General features: G+C 39.0%; 1 protein-coding gene across 2 annotated transcripts in view; it reads right to left on the bottom strand.

Moving 5' to 3' along the window:
• The window catches only part of LOC5567927 (sodium-independent sulfate anion transporter), a 63,343-nt gene that overhangs the window by 35,255 nt on the left and 8,743 nt on the right, over positions 1-19,345 (bottom strand). Inside the window, exon 1 of one of the 2 annotated variants that reach the window (XM_021843712.1) lies at positions 10,027-10,181. The exons of the other annotated variant lie outside the window; for it this stretch is intronic. Within the exon in view, the coding sequence (XP_021699404.1) occupies positions 10,027-10,058 (32 nt within the window). The 5' untranslated portion in view covers positions 10,059-10,181. Of the gene's footprint in view, positions 1-10,026; positions 10,182-19,345 lie in introns of those variants that run through there. 2 annotated transcript variants of the gene reach the window in all.

Consider the following 19,345-nt stretch of genomic DNA (forward strand, 5'->3'; position numbering starts at 1 on the left):
CTCTAAGCTGAACTGTGCACTATGGTCCTCCGAAAATCTAGGGGGTTGGTGTCAGGCCCTGCAAGCCAGCCGTAAAAAAAAATCAAGCATCGAATAATCAACGAGAGAATATGAACCGGGACAATTGGCGAAGACCACAGCGACGTTAAGGGACTAGCGATTGGAAGCTCGGTACGTGGAACTGTAAATCTCTCAACTTCATCGAGAGCACACACATACTCGCCGACGTGCTGAAGGACCGCGGATTCGGCATCGTAGCGTTGCAGGAAGTGTGTTGGAAGGGATCAATGGTGCGAACGTTTAGAGGTAACCATACCATCTACCAGAGCTGCGGCAATACACATGAGCTGGGAACAGCTTTTATAGTGATGGGTGATATGCAGAGGCGCGTGATCGGGTGGTGGCCGGTTCTTCAACTTCAGTATAATAAACTTGCACAGCCCTCACTCCGGAAGCACTGATGATGATAAAGATGCTTTTTACGCGCAGCTCGAACGCGAGTACGACAGCTTCCCAAGCCACGACGTCAAAATCATCATAGGAGATCTAAACGCTCAGGTTGGCCAGGAGGAGGAACTCAGACCGACGATTGGAAAGTTCAGCGCCCACCGGCTGACGAACGAAAACGGCCTACGACTAATTGATTTTGCCGCCTCCAAGAATATGGCCATTCGTAGCACCTACTTCCAGCACAGCCTTCCATACCGATACACCTGGAGATCACCACAGCAGACAGAATCACAAATCGACCATGTTCTGATTGATGGTCGGCACTTCTCCGACATTATCGACGTCAGGACCTATCGTGGCGCTAACATCGACTCTGACCACTATCTGGTGACGGTCAAACTGCGCCCAAAACTCTCCGTCGTTAACAACGTACGGTACCGACGGCCGCCCCGGTATGACCTAGAGCGGCTCAAGCAACCGGCTGTCGCAGCGGCATACGCGCAGCACCTCGAGGCTGCATTACCGGAAGAGGTTGAGCTGGACGAAGCCCCTCTTGAGGACTGCTGGAGAACAGTAAAAGCAGCCATCAATGATGCAGCTGAGAGCAACGTCGGGTACGTGGGACGGAGTCGACAGAACGATTGCTTCGACGAGGAGTGCCAAGAGGTTTTGAAGGAGAAGTATGCAGCGCGGGCGGTCATGCTGCAGCAAGGGACCCGGCAGAACGTGGAACGCTATAAACGGAAACGGCAACAGCAAACCCGCCTCTTTCGGGAGAAAAAACGCCGCCTGGAGGAGACGGAGTGCGAGGAAATGGAACAGCTGTGCCGGTCTCAAGAAACGCGTAAGTTCTATCAGAAGCTCAACGCAACGGCTTCGAGTCGCGAGCCGAGATGTGCAGGGATAAGGATGGGAGCATTCTGACGGACGAGCGCGATGTGATCGAAAGGTGGAAGCAGCACTTCGACGAGCACCTGAATAGTGCCGAGAGCACAGGCAATTGAGGACGGGACAACGAAGGAAATGCCTTCTTCAGTGCTGCGGAAGATGGAAACCAACCAGCCCCCACTTTGAGGGAGGTTAAGAATGCCATTCACCAGCTCAAGAACAATAAAGCTGCTGGTTAGGATGGTATCGGAGCTGAACTCATAAAGATGGGTCCGGAAAGGCTGGCCATTTGTCTGCACCGGTTGATAGGCACAATCTGGGAAACAGAACAGCTACCGGAGGAGTGGAAGGAAGGGGTAATCTGCCCCATCTACAAGAAAGGCGACAAGTTAGATTGTGAGAACTTTCGAGCGATCACCATTCTAAATGCGGCCTACAAAGTATTATCCCAGATCATCTTCCGTCGTCTGTCACCTGTAGTAAATGAGTTCGTGGGAACCAGATCTTTACTGTACTGTAATCCTCCAAAAATGTCGTAAATACTAGGTCCCAACGCATCACCTTTTCATCGATTTCAAGGCGGCATACGATAGTATCGACCGCGTAGAGCCATGGAAAATCATGGACGAGAACAGCTTTCTCGGGAAGCTCACGAGACTGATAAGAGCGACGATGGAAGGTGTGCAAAATTGCCTATTGTTCAATATTACGCTAGAAGGTGTACGATTTTTACGAGATCCAGTCAATTTGTTTGCTTCGCGGATGATATGGACATCGTCGGCCGAACATTTGAAAAGGTGGCAGACCTGTACACCCGCCTGAAACGCGAGGCAGCAAAAGTTGGTCTGGTGGTGAATGCAGCCAAGACAAAGTACATGCTAGCTGGTGGGGCCGAGCGCGACAGGGCTCGCCTAGGTAGCAGTGTTACGATAGACGGGGATATGTTCGAGGTGGTCGACGAGTTCGTCTACCTTGGATCCTTGCTGACGGCTGACAATAACGTTAGCCGTGAAATACGGAGGCGCATCATCAGTGGAAGTCGGGCCTACTATGGCCTCCACAAGAACCTGCGGTCAAAAAAGATTCACACTAGCGCCAAATGTATCATATTCAAAACACTAATAAGACCGGTAGTCCTGTACGGGCATGAAACGTGGACGATGCTCGAGGAGGACTTGCCAGCACTTGGAGTCTTTGAACGTCGGGTGCTTAGTACGATCTTTGGCGGTGTGCAGGAAAACGGTGTGTGGCGGCGAAGGATGAACCACGAGCTCGCCCAACTCTACGGCGAACCCAGTATCCTGAAGGTGGCCAAAGCTGGAAGGATACGATGGGCAGGGCATGTTGGTACAAGAAGGCGTGGAGCGCAGCGGGCTAGGTGGGCGGATCAAGTGCGTATCGATTTGGCGAGCGTGGGGCAGAACCGAGAATGGAGAGATGCAGCCACGAACCGAGTATTTTGGCGTGAAATTGTTGATTCAGTGTTATTTGTTAATATTTTAACTAAATAAATGACAATATCCAGCTTTAGAGAGTTGCTGTTACTGGAAGAGAGAAATGAATGCCCTCTCTAGTACCTCGGTGTATGATCAGGGTGAGCAAAATTGGTTGAATCAAGTGTCATCAACCACATCTAAAAGTGTGCAAGGTTTGAAGGAAATGATAATTAATAAAGAACAGACATAAGTTCCTCATTCACCGCCTAATTAAGCGTCATGCTAGAGATCATCGTACAAATTGCTTATAAATCTTGAACTTGAATCCGTTACCACCAACGTTGTCCTACGGAGACACATGTTCATGTTGGTGCCGCTTTCGAAGTCGTCTCTGCCGTTTTTCCCACGCCTCTTCTAGATCTGCGGTACACACATTTCGACTGTCTATTTTTACATCCACCTGATGAAGGGGCCATTGCTCTCTCACCGACTAGGATTGATGTGTTACAGAGTAGTGCGTTGGGCAATTACAACCGAACTACGATTAGTTTGGATGAGTCACAGTTGAATCTAGTGATGGTCCCTAACTAGGTTATTTCCCCCTTGCTGCGGTACGTCATCTCGATGTCAAAACAAGACAATTAATCATCACCTCACAAAGTTCCACGCACTGATAAGATGTCACAATATAGTCACAGATAAACAGACGTAACACTGAAGAAATTTCCAACGGCCACGCTTTAAGCATTAATTTCAATTTTTTTATGTTCCACTAGTGGTCCCGGCAAACTTCGTCTTGCCATCAAGTAGGCTCTTGAAAACGCTAAGGTTCATCCCATACAAACTGACAGTTCCGTTCACTCTCGTTTTTCCGACTTTTCCGGTGAATATCCGTAGATTTTTATACCGTTTTGATTCATATTACGGACAGCTTCATATTCCGGACACGCTACTTTGTATGGGAAACATTTCACAAGAAATGTTTCAATTTTTGCCATTCAAAAGTTCTCACTTTCGAGGATCGTTTTAATAAGCTTTTCCCATAAATATCTATGCGAATTTATAATGCCTAACTACCTTAGACGTCTCTTGAGTGATTTGAGGATTTCAATTGATGATTTGATTGTTCTATTAATGATTATCATGAGCTGTCCGGAATTTGAATCAAAGTGTCCGGAATATGAGGCAAAATTCCTCACTCGTCCGGAATAAGAATCATCAAAAGGCCACACATTTTGATTAATTTAAAATTATTCAAGTTGCGGAAGCGTATTCTTTACCCACCATTCGAAAGTTAAGGGTTTCCGACGCTCGATATGGCTAAGGAATCATACAAAATGTTTTATTTTGTATGGTCTATATTGGGTTATACTTCACTGAGGCCTTAAGTGTCCGTAATATGAATCAAAACGGTACACACAATCACGTCGGAACACGTGACAAACAAAACGTAGAAAAAATCATCCAGTTCTGCTGACCCGTTCGTAAGTCATTTCGTGACATACAAACACCATTCCATTTTTATTTATATAGATAGATAGATAGATAATTCACGTGCCTCTGGTTGTTTCACAGTAGACCACGCGGCACTAAATTATACTGTTTCGTCTCACATTCGAAACATAATTCATACTCCGAACAGTGGCGATTTCAATGGAAAGAATTGATATTTCCACAACTTTTAAATGCAGAGGAGTTTAATCATAGAAAAATATTTTTCCTATAATTCTTGGTGGTCATGTTGCACAAAATAACGTTTTGTTTCCTTTTTTTCAAGAAAACTACTCAGATTTCTACACAGGATGTGCAATTATTGAATATCCTGTGAAGAAATCTGAGTGGTTTCCTTGAAAAAATTGAGACAAAACGGCATTTTGTGCAACTTGGCCACCAGATGATTATTGTGTGAAATGGTCGATGGATTTAAAGAAAATCCTCCCACGTGTTACGTCCGTTTGTCAGTGCCATAATTGTCGGGTAATTAAGATTTGCAAGGCGCAAGGTTGCTTCCTACCGGAGATATCTTGATTCGGGGCTCAAACGGTTTTTGCTTTCTCGATGGATCCTCTCACCTTTTTTCTTGCAGGTGAGCAGTTGCCCCAGGTGATTAAAACGTGCGCGTCTTGACAACAATAAAGGAGATCGCAGAACGGTTGCTTTGTATTTTGTCTTTTCTTTATCTCACATGTTTTGAGAGCTGTTTTTTTTTTCTTTATGATCGTAAAATAATTTCGCTAGATGTTGGACGATTTGTGCTTTCTGTTTAGAGGAATTGATGCAGTCCCAATTTAGATAAGACAGTAAATTGCTGCTCTACGTGATGAATCAGTAACAGGGAAAAATACACGGGCAATTCGGTAATTAAGCAATTATTTTGATGATGTTGTTTGATTTATTGGGGATCAAGAACTCGATCAAGATATGCAGTAAGTGATAAGGGTGGTAAACAGTACATATTTGCTAAATGGTTTGTTTGCTTTCTGATAAAACTAGGCTTGTGCAAATTTTTCGCTCTAGAGCAAAACGACCTTGCGCCTTCTTTCTGAGAAGTATAATTATTCAGTATGCCTAGTACTCTCGTATTGTGTATAGTATTTATGTTATCTAATGCAATAATCTAGGTGTCTTCGGTGGACCTGTTGGCGGAAGAAATAACATCCAAAATGAGTAATCAGTTCGATGCTTAAGACTTATTTGCCGAACAATCGAAGCAGCCTCTAGCCCAGGCTCTTTGATTGGAGTGAGGAAACAAAGGGTGCCGCCTATCGTGGTCAGTTGTTCCGAATATGAAGGATTTAGGCAGTAGATCTTAAACTCCATAGGAGGAATCAAAGTTTCCTCCTTAAACGCAAAAAGGAGACTGTTGCGTTTTTCTTAAAATTCGCAAACTTCTTCTCAAAAACCTTGAAGAGAAAAAGCACACATTTTTTACTTATGATGAAAAAACTGATTAATTGTTTATACTCGTCTTTAAGGGTCTCTCAAAAGGACTATAAAGCCCCAAGCACAATGTGAACGGCAACGCGGTACAACGGCAAAACGGCAAGCCCATCTTGAGCTACACTCTACTTGTCAAGTCAATGTTGAAAAGGATTTAGCCAACATGGGATTGATAAGTAAAGTGTAGATCAAGATGGGCATGCCGTTTTGCCGTTGTACCGCGTTGCCGTTCACATTGTGCTTGGGGCCTAAGTCACCTGAAGAGATCAAAAATGGAATTAATTATTTGCTTGGAATTTCCCCAATCCAAGTAATCATTATGAAATAGAGAACCTAATCTGGCAGTCATCGGAAAAGGCTTTCTCAAGAATATTCTTCAGTTTACTTTGACAAAAGTGATCTAAATAATATTGAAGCTTTAGAAAAAGCAAGACTTTTGTTCGATGTTCGTGTGAGATGGAAACATTTCCAGAATCCTGGAGGAAATTTCCAAAACCTCACTCAGTGCCGTCGGTGCCAAAAGTGGGGTCATGGTACAAAATATTGCCGCATGGATACTAAATGCATTCTTTGCGGAGGTTCTTCTCACACCAAGGACGTCTGTCCAGGGAATGATGATACCACAAAATTCGTATGCTCAAATAGCAGGCTCTATTTCGGTGATGGGTAGGATGATAAAAAATGTACGAATTTTTAGATCGTACATCAAACAAGAATAAAGCATTTGTAGGTCATAAAAAATCAATTGTTCCGGTTTTTTTTTCAAATCTACACATGTTGCTTAAGTCCCCAAAAAGATTCCTAATATGCGTGTAATAGCCCAAAGTTTTAGTCAAAAATAAAATCATTTAGATTTTCGAGCTACGAAAAAATACACAAATTTCCAAAGGGTACCCTGTCTAGAGGCGGAGTTGGGTATTAGAGGGTTAAGTTTATAAAAAATCTCTTTTTTTATCAAACAAACAGGTGACTTTGTTTCGTTTGTGGAAATTCTAAATTGTTGCGGCTCATAAATTACTCGATGAAGTTAAAAAAAAACCTTTCTCGACTAGCAACAAAATATATGTTCTATCTCAACAGCTTAACCGCAGACAAATAGACGTATCAGCTTGAACAAATTGCATAATATTTATCACCCACAAGTGAACTAGCGACATCTGTTGATCATGATGCGCGAAAAAAGGTTCTGGCAACACTGACAAAAATTGTTGTTTTTTTTTATTCATATTACGGCGGGCACCTTAAGCCTCATTGAAGGGCTTTAGGACATTTGGTCGAATGGACGTTTGGTCGAATGGCTTGAGAACATTTCGTCGAAAGATTTTTTGTAATTGTTGATCGAAAAATCGTTTGGTTCAACAGATATTGAACCGACTAGAATTTTTGCGCAATGGATGATCTTAACTTTTTTTTGGGTCAAGGGGTAGGTGGACAGCCTACTGATCTTAAGCTACATCGTGAGTTGCTTTTGAGCAACTCTCAGCAACTCGACTCGCTCGTCGTTATGTGCACATAGCAAGTTGGGTTGTTCCAAGGTTTTTATAAGGGAGGTAATTCAATGTGTCAATTAGTAAAATCCATAATATTGGAAAAGGATTTGACAGCTGGCGAGTTTGTGTTGCTTCAATAGGTCAGCAAGCCTTGAGATCCTAGCAACCGTTTCCCCTCACAGTTTTATGTTTTGTAAACGCTCGTGAATGTCATTCAAAGAACGAATGTGACAATTTATGGTTTTGATCGTTGGAAATAATTACTTAGAACCCATAAAGGGACAACATAGTATCATTAGAATCTCGTTGAATGAAGACATATGTGAATCAAACTAAACTTAACCGTAAGAAAACAAGTAAGAATTTTTCACGAAATTTCTTAATGAGTGATGGATGTAAGCTTCTGATTTAAACGCCATAGCAGTATTCAGCTATATAACCGGTCATGTATAACAAAAACAACTTTCGAAATTTATGGATTTGCAGTGCCCTGCACTGCACTTCCTATCACTCAAGAAACATGCCATTGTTAAATAGAACAACCAATTGAATCTGCATCTTTTTATTTTATTTTTCCACAGCCACAATATGATATAGCTCATTTTATGATTTTAAAGTTTCTTCGTTTCACTTACTTCCCTTATCCAATTTGATTTTATACGTAGTGTAGAACATTCTTCAACTGTAAACCATAAATTTTGGTTTCCCACTTTAACCTCGTCCTTAACTGAAGTTATATTTTCCGATATGAAATAGTTTGTACGTCATTTCCCAGGAACCCATTCCCCAGAATGATATTCCCCAGAAAAATAAAAAAACAATAAGAGATTTTTTTTGTTTTAACGCAACACTTCCTATTTGTTGCAGTCTTTTATTTATTCTTATCCTTAGAGATGATGGATGTTGTTCAAGTTTTCACAGCAGTAGTTTACTGCAAAAGGAAATAATCAAAGAAGACGGAAATTGTCTAGTGTATTTATGTTTCATTATTCTTCATTATTACGAAGATAATAAACCTAGGAAGAACAATCAATGATCAAAATAAGGGAGAATATGCTATGAAAGCAAAAATAACAAATTCTATAAATTTATATTGTGAATATGAAGAATATTGCACTTAAACAAATCACCTTCTGAAAAAAAAAAACAATAAGAACGAACATTCAATATTAAAAGAAGGAAGAATAACAATGAATACAAAACAAATAATTTTTCGAATAGCTTGGATCAAGCTTGATTATAAGAAAATAGTATGACATTTGTAACAGCAGCTTATCCTAAACAGTTTTGCCACTTTTCCCTGAATTCCGGTTCCCCGAATGGATTGTATCGAGAGAGCCCTAGCAAGCGTCAGCTTTTTCAACCTCTCCCTTTAAAGCAAAAGTGTTATTTTTCTCGTGTCTCCAGAGTGCTTAATTGATTTCGTTTAGTGTAGCTGAAACTGAATTGTGGCTGTTCAGTCAAGGATCAATTGGTGAGCTCGTTTCATGTTTTTATTTCGAGTCGGTACCATATCTATGACTGCACAGTTATGACAAACAAACTATGAATGGTTCGTTACTGTAAGTGTCGGCAGGAAGTCTTAATCATACATTATTTATGTTTACACATTCTTTTTATACTATTTTATTTTACATCATTTTATTTATTCATTACACCTCTTTCATTTTACCTTTTTTTTGTAATTAAAAAAAATGAATGATTTGACGCTATAAGTGTAGACTTGCAACAGGTTCACTTTATTCAACAAACTTTAAATGGTTAGAGTGGTGAACCATGTGCTGGCATAAGATTGCTCTGTGATAGTCCAGCCAATCGAGTTTTTTTTTATTTACATAGGAGTAAAATATTATAACACGTGCTTTCATCCTGACAGCTGTAGAAAAGTTGCGTTTAGCTATTTGTTCAACAAACTTTGAATGGGTCGTCACTTCTAGTGTCGACATTATTTTCTTCTACTTGGAAATTTTTCATATCAATTGAAAATATCATATTTATAAGCATAGTTATATCTCACAAAAAATTGTTTATAATGGTCTAATCCAAGGTATTTTAAAGGGAGGTAGTTCAATGTGTCGAATAGGGCATTCCGCCATATTGGAAAATAATCAGACAGCTAGCTGGTTTGTTATGCTTCATCAGGTCAACAAGCCTTGAGATCCAAGCAACATGTATCTACTTATTTACAAAAAAACCAAAACTTTGATTAGTTGAATCAAGCTTTTGATGTTAAACTAAATTTTCAGGCTAGCAATGTTGTATGCTGTACCAATATGAACTAGCTGTTGTAATACCAGGAAGAAACCTATACAGAGGGCCGAGAGGTAACGGTCGCGACTTTCTGTAACTTGACCACCCAATTTACCAAATTATCTCGATAATGTTGCCTAACACAGAACTCCTTGATAATAACGAATATAATGTTCGAAGTATATAGATATGTATATCCAACTTTTTCTTCCCAGGTGACATCGTCACAGCTTCGCTCTAAAGCCATTACGTAAACTTTTCATTTTCGCGAGATACATTCCACCTCCGTCTGATCTGTAGCACAGTAAGGTAACCCCCGATCACTTCGGCACACTACTGCCCTTATTTAAACCAAGCTCCCGTGTGTGGTATGTTGTCTTCTGATAAGAGTGCGTCCTACGTCCATCACTTTCCCGCACACAATTAGCCCCGCCACGTCACCACGCGGCTCGACGACTGCTCTTTTGTCTGTTGATTTATCCACGAGCAAAACGTGATCGGACGCTATCCGAAGAACGAACCGCTCAAACACACATGGTCGTGACGACGGTCACGAGAGTGCGTTCACTCACCTTATCTCGATGCGAGGGATCCGCAGATCCATTTCGGGGCTTTCGAGGGGCGATTCGGGGCCTTTTTGCGCGTCCGATTAACTAATCGATGATTCGGCTACCTTCCGGACTGCGGTGACTCCCACGCGATCCTTAACGATCGACCGAACACGTTCGACTAAGCGAACTTTTTCGATCCTTGTATGTTGCTACCGATGATGGGTTCTTTTTTTGCGGTTCGGCAGCTAAGTATTCGGAAGTAATGACGAGCGATTGTTTTGCTTGAATGTACCGTAGATGATCGAATTCCGGTTAATGCATGGAAACGGAACGACATTTCACATTCGGTCCTCTTTGACTGTAGGGCCGTATCGTGATGATCAGCGAAATTTTCGGTTCAACCTAATTTGAACCCATCTAAAGTACCAACCTCCAACCGTTACAGCGAACTATGACATCTTTCGCGACAGACTTTTTGGATCACTGTCAAGTTCAAAGATGGCGAAAGAGCATCATGCTTCCACTATTTCCACCAGCTGAGTGAACGCGATCATCAAACGCTTGCCAAACCGTTCTAAATAGAGAACATTCACGACCAGAAAAAAGGTGAAAAATCCGGGTCAGTGACGTCGGTATTTGTGAATGAAACGAAACAAGAGTTTCGGTGAGCAAAACACACTTTCGCAGATCATTATCCGTGGTGATACGGTATAAATTCGTGCGATCGTGAACTTGACAGACCTGTTTATAAGATGCGGTGAAGGACACGTTGAGAAACATTGCCATTCGAATCCAATAAGGAAAAGCCGTATAGGGTTGTGCTTATCGATGACGTAGGACCATAATTAATATAATTTATATGATTTGCCTAAATATAACATGTTAAATTTAGAAGTTTATGGTAATGGGAAGTTCCGTGAGAACGAGTTTCGCTTTTGTGGCTTCTAAAACAAATTAATCGTTGAATGTAATTATGGGCTTGAGATTCTCACAAAATTTAATCGAATATTGTCAAACGTTACTATTTCTTCTTATCAACTTAGTTTTTAAGCAATTCCGCAGAGCTTACTGAAAATTTTCTATACCATAAATGCCAATATTGCACTCTTATTAGCGTGTGACAAATAACAAGATATGTCATGGCCACGGAAATCAAGAAAATTTCCAACACGAAAATAACCCCGCGGTCTAGGGAGATACCAAGTGATGTACTTGATGTGTAAAATTCAGAATCTGATCAGAATCGAAAAGTAATTGTCCAAGCATCATCTCTAGCATGCCCCCAAAAATATAGTTTTGAAATTATATTTCTACACTGCATCCTCAATTTGCGAGCTAGATCGGAGGTTCTAAAGTTTAAAAAGTTTGTGCAACGAGAAAGCTTAGTTCATCTACTTCGTTTTAAACGGACTATTGTATTGATTTGTACCGATGTTCTCCATCCTTCAAGGACTTAATAGTGTAGGGGAAGGGGTTGTAAAATGAGCAGGCTTGTGTTTTACGGTAATTGTGTTACAAATCAATACAAAACATAACACCATCCTGAACCATCAGTCTAAGGAACTATAAGTTGTCCAACTTTAGGACAATCTAGAACTGTCAAAATCTGGAAAAGTTAACAAAAATCAAGTACGTCTTTCCGTCATATGATTTGATGTAAATTTTAAGGCTTTTATGAGTGAAACCATCAAAAATCGATTGATCTGCGTTGCGCATGTGATGATAAAATTATATTTTCTTCACAATATTTCAACTTGTTATATGACATAAACATCCTTCCTCAATTCTGAGCAATTTTTTGAGCATAGGCTATTCTTTCGAGTTATACTGGTTTCGTCATTGGTGGCAATAATTCAGCTTATATGTTAATAGGGAATTTTTCCTTCTTTAAATCATCGGCAGTTCTTTGTAGTTATACTAATATAAAAGTTGGTGGCATAGCACTTGCTTAAATTTTCATAAGAGTTTTTTCCTTCTTTTGATCATAGGCTGTTCTTTCTGTTTCTCCTCCAATATTAAGATTCTAACGTTTGAACTGAGCTCTGCACCATTGCTTGCGTGTAGCAGTAAACCGATTGACTCGGTGAACAATTACGTGGAAAAAGCTCACAGTTTCTCCTTTGTGAAAAGAAGAAGCCAAAATTTGCGGTTAGTATTTGCGGTAGAATTATGAAATAATTTACTTAATACGATTCGAGGTATCGAAGCAATCCAGTCCTGCAGCAGGACTAATAATTCGTGAACCGTTTTAGTTACTGTCAAAAGCTGACTACAAACACAATGCAAAAACTCCTGCTGGCAGCTATTACCACTAGCAGAGAAGTGAATATTTGCTTACATTAAGGATGTTCTTTTTTCAGCACTGACTGTTTGTTGAACTGACATTAAAGAGCCAATTATGTGTATATCAATGATGAATAACCTTCTCTAAAAATAAGCTGAATAAGTTCTTTGAAATTCAGCTTCGAAGCTCACTTCAATAATATGCTAACTGTAATTCACTATTATTTCCTATTTCGGCCAAACGGCATTCGGCTAAATGGCATTCGGCCAAATGGCATTCGGCCAAATGACCCTTTCGGCCAAATGGCCTTTCAGCCAAATGACCCGGAACCATTTTAGGCATTCAAAACAAATTTGGATCGCGGAATGACGTCTGATTGTTTATTGTTTTCTTAGTAACGGAGTAATTTTCAATCTAGTATCCATTAAAATTTTGTTCTTTGTCTCGATCTCTCCCTATCTGGTCCCTTCGATATCGAGATGTGGAGAGGCGACTGTATATCGTTCGCATGAAAAAATATGTTGACTCCTTTAGGAAAGTCTTGAAAAATGTTGTCCTCAATGAACTACTACTATTCGAACACTAGCGGAACGACCTAGCACCTCGAAATCACGAGATAATATTCATTTTAGGTGATGCTAAACTTATTAGGGTGCTTCAATATTCAGTATGAGTGTTGCAATACGCGATTCCATATTTATGATGGGTAGTGTATGTTCTCTGCTTCTCATCGCTCATCAGATTCTAGATAAGATCGTGAGTGACCTGCTTAAACATGAGCTCATTTTAATGAAAACAATGGGCCATGCAAGCTCTTCAAAATTTTTGAAGGAATAACTATGGGAAGTAGTTCATTCAGTCAATCATAGTGTTTACCCATGTTCCCTTAAGGGTATTGTTCTGATCCAGAGAAAAAATTAGAAGGGGTTGTGTACAAGACACGACCGCATGACGTTAATTACGCCAAGTGATTTTCTGCATTTGAATTTTTGGTCGATTGTCATAGTTGCAGCCTTCCTTTAGTTCAAACTCTAACATAATTTCGTGACGGTCGCAACATTTTAGATTTTCAATTGACACCCAGTATATTGCTGTAAAGGGTCGTCCATAAATGACGTAGCATTTTAGGAGGGAGGGGGGGGGGTTTCACGAATTTGTGACAATGTGTGACGAGGGAGAGGTAGGGATCCCAACTTGTGGACGTAGCATTTTGAATAAATTCGGTAAAAAGAGTAGCGCCGAAAAAAACTAAACAGTTTTTTATCAAACTTCTTTAGCTGAACTATTAAACTTAAGTTATAAAATGATGATTCAGCTTTCAATCATTAATATGATTAGATTAAAAAAAAAGTTTGAAAAATATTTAATTTTCCTGACAAACAGATTTTTTGAAGCTTTAAATAGTTATGTGAATATTATATTGCTGTGTGCATTTGAAATGCAAATATCAAATGCGGGAACACCAAACGCGGTAAGTAGATTTTTCTTGCTAGGGCGGCGGTGATTTGTTTAATCGTTGCTAGGTGTCCTTTGATTGTTTTGTGTTACCGCATTTGGAGGACGTTTAGTCTAGATTTGCATCCCAAATGCAAACAGCAATATTGTATTCCTGTCCAAACTATTTTATTTACAAATGAACAAATTGAATGCTTAATTTTAACTAATCAATGATTTATCGACTTGGGAAGTATTTTTTATTTAATTTGTTAACAAGACATATAATCAACCGTTTTAGTTTAATTTATATTTTCTGTTGGAGATTTATTTCCGCAAATATATTATATTCTTAATATGCTCATTCAGACGAATATTAACGTTATTTTAGTAAAACAAGAAATTTATTAGGTGCGTTCAATGTTACAGTAGATCTCCACATAGTCAACTCAACGATTTGTTTTGATACATCAATGCCTTTGATGAAACAGCCTGGATAATAATGAGGACAACAAATTCGAGTGTAGTCCTTAATTTGTTAATTGTCCTATAATTGGGTTGTCTATAGATATATTATATATTATAAATCACTAGGTAATTTTGCGAAAAAGCATTTTAATTATTTCATTGTTACATTATGAGTTGCGTAAGAATATTTCAGTATTGGTGACCGTGATGAAGTTAAGTTGAAACATTAATGAAGTTGGATGTATAAAAATCGTTGATTTTTGAAACATTCCAAATATAACAATTTTTATTTTTTCTCCATCTGCTGAATGGATTTCAATTTAGAGAATAATGACGGAGATCCATTCCAAATTAAATTATTTTGTTGATCATATTCACTAAAATCTGTTGCTTTACCACGAATAATTTGAAAAAAAAATCCTCTTATAAAACACAATTTCTGTTTAATATATTATTAATTATTTGAAATTAAATTTAACCTAAATATAACAAAATTAAATATGAACTGGAAACCAACATTATGTTAGTTCAACAGAAAATAAGTTTTTTTTAACTTGTTTTTAATTGTGAATCGTGGTTTACGGCTAACCAGCCGAGTGGAAATTTAACAACTACCGGAAAGCTAAACATTACATATACTTTGCAATTGGAATAAATGGACAAATTGATGTGTAGTTTTGCGAAAAAGTTACACGTCTTCTCTGTGAGAATCGAACTCACCACTCCCTCATCTCTAGTTAGGGCGCGTTACCCCTAGTTGCTGGCTAGTGTTGTCTGCTATTTCATTACCTAAAAAATAATGCGCTCTCGGGCTAGGCATTAGATATAAATAGAAAGCATTGTGTTTGGATGGGCATCTAATTTTTCCGAAAGAGATGCACTATGCGAAAAAGGACCACGTGATTATTGAGCTGAAATCGAATTCAGGTTAACTTCTGCGTTCATGAGTCCTCTCATGGCGTAGGGGTAACGCGCCCTAACTAGAGATCAGAGAGTCGTGAGTTCGATTCTCACTGAGAAGACGTGTAACTTTTTGCAAAACTTCACATCAATTTGTCGATTTAATCCAATTGCAAAGTATATGTAATGTTAAGCTTTTCTGTAGTTGTTAAATTTGTTTAAACTGTTTTTCAAATGTTTTTGAGCGCTACAGTATATCAAACTGTCATTCGTCAGATTATCCTGATGTTTCAGTCAATAATTAATTATCAATTAATATAGAACTATGTTTTTTATTTCTGGTTTTAAATGTTTCATTTTAGCTCCTTTGCTGAAGAAAGCAAATAAAACTTTTAAGGGGGGGGGGTGTTTGCTACGTATTTTCCAATGGGGGGTATCAGCATTTGTGACTAAATGCTACGAGGGGGAGGGGGTGTAAAAAATCAGTGAAAAAATGCTACGTCATTTATGGACGGTCCCTAAGACGTAGTTACCGTCAAAAAAAAAATTTGCTGCACCTCTTATGCAAAGAGCTGGGCTCATACGCCAGGTTATGATTTCTAACAGATCCAATCAGTTTATTTGTTTTGCAAATGATGTGGACAGTATACATTGTTGATAGCACAAAATTTAAGAATGTCGGGCATCAAGTCTGTAAAGATAATGTTTGTTACAAATCCGATTGGTATGAAGAAATATAGATAGCAATGAACTGAATCAATCGAACGGATTCATAAAGATTTAGCATGTAGCAATGCGTCATTGAATCAAGTACAGTGGGATTCCGTTTTTGGCAACAAAGTCGAAATTTTCAGTTGCCAAAAACGGAACCGTGCCAAAATTGGAACCCATATTTTAAATTTTATTTTTCAACTATGGGTTTTGAAAACATCATTAGAATGTTATTACATCATCCTTATGGAAGTTTCCGTAGGGTTGCTATGAATCTATAGCCCCGTAATATTTGTTGTGGCAAACGTTCTACATACTTTTTACGCCCCAACGTCTTCAATGATTTTTCAGAAGCTTTATATACAATATTTGAATGAATGGGCCATGCAAAACCAATAATCGCAAAAGTGACCTTTATTGAAAAACTGGTCATTTTCTTATAACTGTGTAAGAATACGAAAAAAATAAAATGTTTTACTGTTTTCTTACAAAGACGTATTTACAAAACGCGCTAGGTATTGCAAAACGGTATGAGCTTTTGTTTAATTTAATGAATATTAAAAACCAATTAACTTTTAGGCTGTAGTGTAAAATTTGACAAAATTAGGTATGTTTTGAATTGCTCCTTGTAATTTACATCTCATGATCCATAAATTCGAAATGATTTTAATTGAGCTTATGAAATTTAATCTACCTTATGAAATAGACAGAAATTTACAGGATCCTGGTATGAAACCTCAAAAACCTGATAGAAATCTACAGGTTATAGTAAGGAATCTTCAGGAAAAGGCTAGGGCTCTGAAGCATCTTGCTAGGAATCCGTAGGATCTCGTGTAGAATTCTCTGTATCTCGCTAAGGGTTTTGCTAGAAATAATCGTTTTGGAATTCCGCTGCAATATTGCTGAAAATGCTCAAGTACTTTTAGGCTACCAATAGCACTCCTCAAATTTTTCTGGAAACCCTTTCGAAATCTCCTGCCATAAATACTCAAAATACCTCTAGAAATCCACATTATCCCTCTAGGAATTTACAGAACACCCTGGAAATCTTAAGAGTTTATTAGGAATCACCAGGTTTTGGACATAATCCCTTATAACCAAATATACATTCTCAGGATCCCGCAAAAAACTCTCAGTATCCGCTAGGGATGTGCAGACATCCCTAAGAATCCGTTGAAATGTTTGCGAATTCCTTTAAGAACCAAGAATTCCCTGAGGATTTTTAAAGGTACAGTTAGGAATCCTTGATTTAAAATCTTGTACAGAATTCTGGATCGTCTCTTAACAAATCTCACATCATTCAGAATCTCTAACAGAAAGGGAACGTAGCTCTAAATAGTTGAAGCAGAAAGATCAATATACACACAGTAAAAAAATCGCACACTGCAATGATATTATTGTAGTTTGGAATATGTTCGCATTTATCAGGGTGCAGGTGAAATTCTTAGAAAATAATATATAGTATAGTAAAATATGCACAATTTTTATGGATAATATGTTGTCAGTTCTGCCATTCACTAGAATAACGCAATTTATTTAATGAAATCCCTGAAAAATTATGATTCACGACATTCTGCTATATTTGTATCTATTACTGCAGTGTGTTTTTACATACGCAATGTATGTAATTAATAATAATAAGAACAGTGAGCTGAAAAGGTGAGACGAAATTTATGATTGTAACTCGGTGTGATACTTTCTGTTGCTCTTATGTTGGTGCTTATGCTTATGTTCAAACAAGCTGTTCCAAAGAGAAAAAGTATTTTTTTAGGTTTATCACCTATTGACAGACTCAAGTGGGCTGGTCACTCAGTATGAATGCCTAAGAAAAGAGATTGGTTTCTAGTTGAGATACTGGTACTAATGTCCTCATAAAACGCTGCGAACGCATGGCCAATGACCATCTTGAAGTAAATAAGCGCTTAATGGAGCCCTTAGTAGTTGGTGAGATTTGGGAGAATATCGACGAAAATGGAGCTCTTGAATGTAATCGATGTGTATTTGACTTGCTATTCATATGAATAAAGCAACAGATTCAATAATATTTACAAAAAAATAAAAATTTTAATGGTGTTCAAAAATGTTGCCAAAAACGGATCCATTTTGTTGCCAAAATCGGGGGGTGCCAAAAATGGAGCATGCCAAAAACGGAATCCCACTATACTGTGGCGTAAAATTGTGAATTCGATATCATCTGAATCAATGTCCAGACCAGGGTAGGGAAAAATTCTGAAATTCACTCTACAGTAGCCAAGCAAAGCCAATCACAGTCAGCGAATCCAGTGAAACTCACGCCCATCGCTGCTGTAGGCAAAAAGCCTTGAAAATTGCAAAACACCCGTTGCTAAGGGCAACTCAAAATTACTGTAGAAAAATGTTCTACTTCCCGCTGCATTTCCCGCATTTAGAGCCTGTAATGACACTAACGATTTAGAAAATTCATGCACCCAACATACCCAGACAACCAGAAATCGCATGAAAGTTCATGTTACAACTCGTTTATTCATACTAATTACATCAAACTCGCAAAACACCGTTGATAAACTCGTCAGATTGATGAGCTTCCTCGCATAAAATACTTCTTTTCTGAGTTCATTTGTACATTTTGTTTCGTCCCGTACACTCGTACAAAGTAAGTCTAATCAATCCGTAGCAGCTGTCAAATCGACATTTGTTATCATAAGTTAAGTCGCATAAGATCACAGGTTAGTTCGGTGGAATATTTATACACTCGCATTGTATGTTATTATTCATCACATAATATATGTACGCATATCGCCTCCACTTTTGTACGTAGAAGGCCTTTTCGCGACATCTTATAAGTGTAATGTTGCACATACAAAGTTCCAGATGATTTCGTTATACGTTCATTTTGGTTGTCTGGGTAGGCTGCTTGATGAGATTCAACGTTTTTGAACTACTGTAGTCAGAGAGCCACGTGACTTTCTCGAAATTCAAGCCTACTACTATTACCATTCCCAGCACTACTGGTCCAAACCCAACAGGATGTGACTTCGTTAGAAATGATTCATCAGCCAACTCAGACGTACTTCTTGTTCGTGTTTTCCATAAATGTGTCATTCAAATCTGTGCTTGATTGATGGTCTAAATAGCTGATTTTATCGCCGTGCATCGCTATTACATGCGCCATCGACAGAACCAATTTACCGCCGAACAAACACACCCAAGTCACGAGCCTCGTCAAGTGCCAACTTATCGTTTGGTGGAGACGTAAATATTGAAGGATTAGTACTAAATCCAACAAGCTTATCATCGGGCAATCTTTCCCCGATAAGGAAGGTCGCTATAATTGATAATGCACCGTTATATCTGTGACGCCGATGGCCATCGACTGCATCATATTTGCTTTACTTTCGACTGATTTGCGCGAAGGTACACATGTTCGAGGGTTTCCCCGCCTCGCGGCTTCAGCCATTCGGTGGCACTTCTTCGCCGGTTGCAAAATGGATTAGGGACACCTATCAACGAGCGGTAGCGATTTCATCACTCCGACAACAATGCTTTCGAACTTGAAAATAGCTT

This window comes from Aedes aegypti, chromosome 1 (assembly GCF_002204515.2).
Source record: "Aedes aegypti strain LVP_AGWG chromosome 1, AaegL5.0 Primary Assembly, whole genome shotgun sequence".
Classification (NCBI taxonomy): Eukaryota; Metazoa; Arthropoda; class Insecta; order Diptera; family Culicidae; genus Aedes; species Aedes aegypti.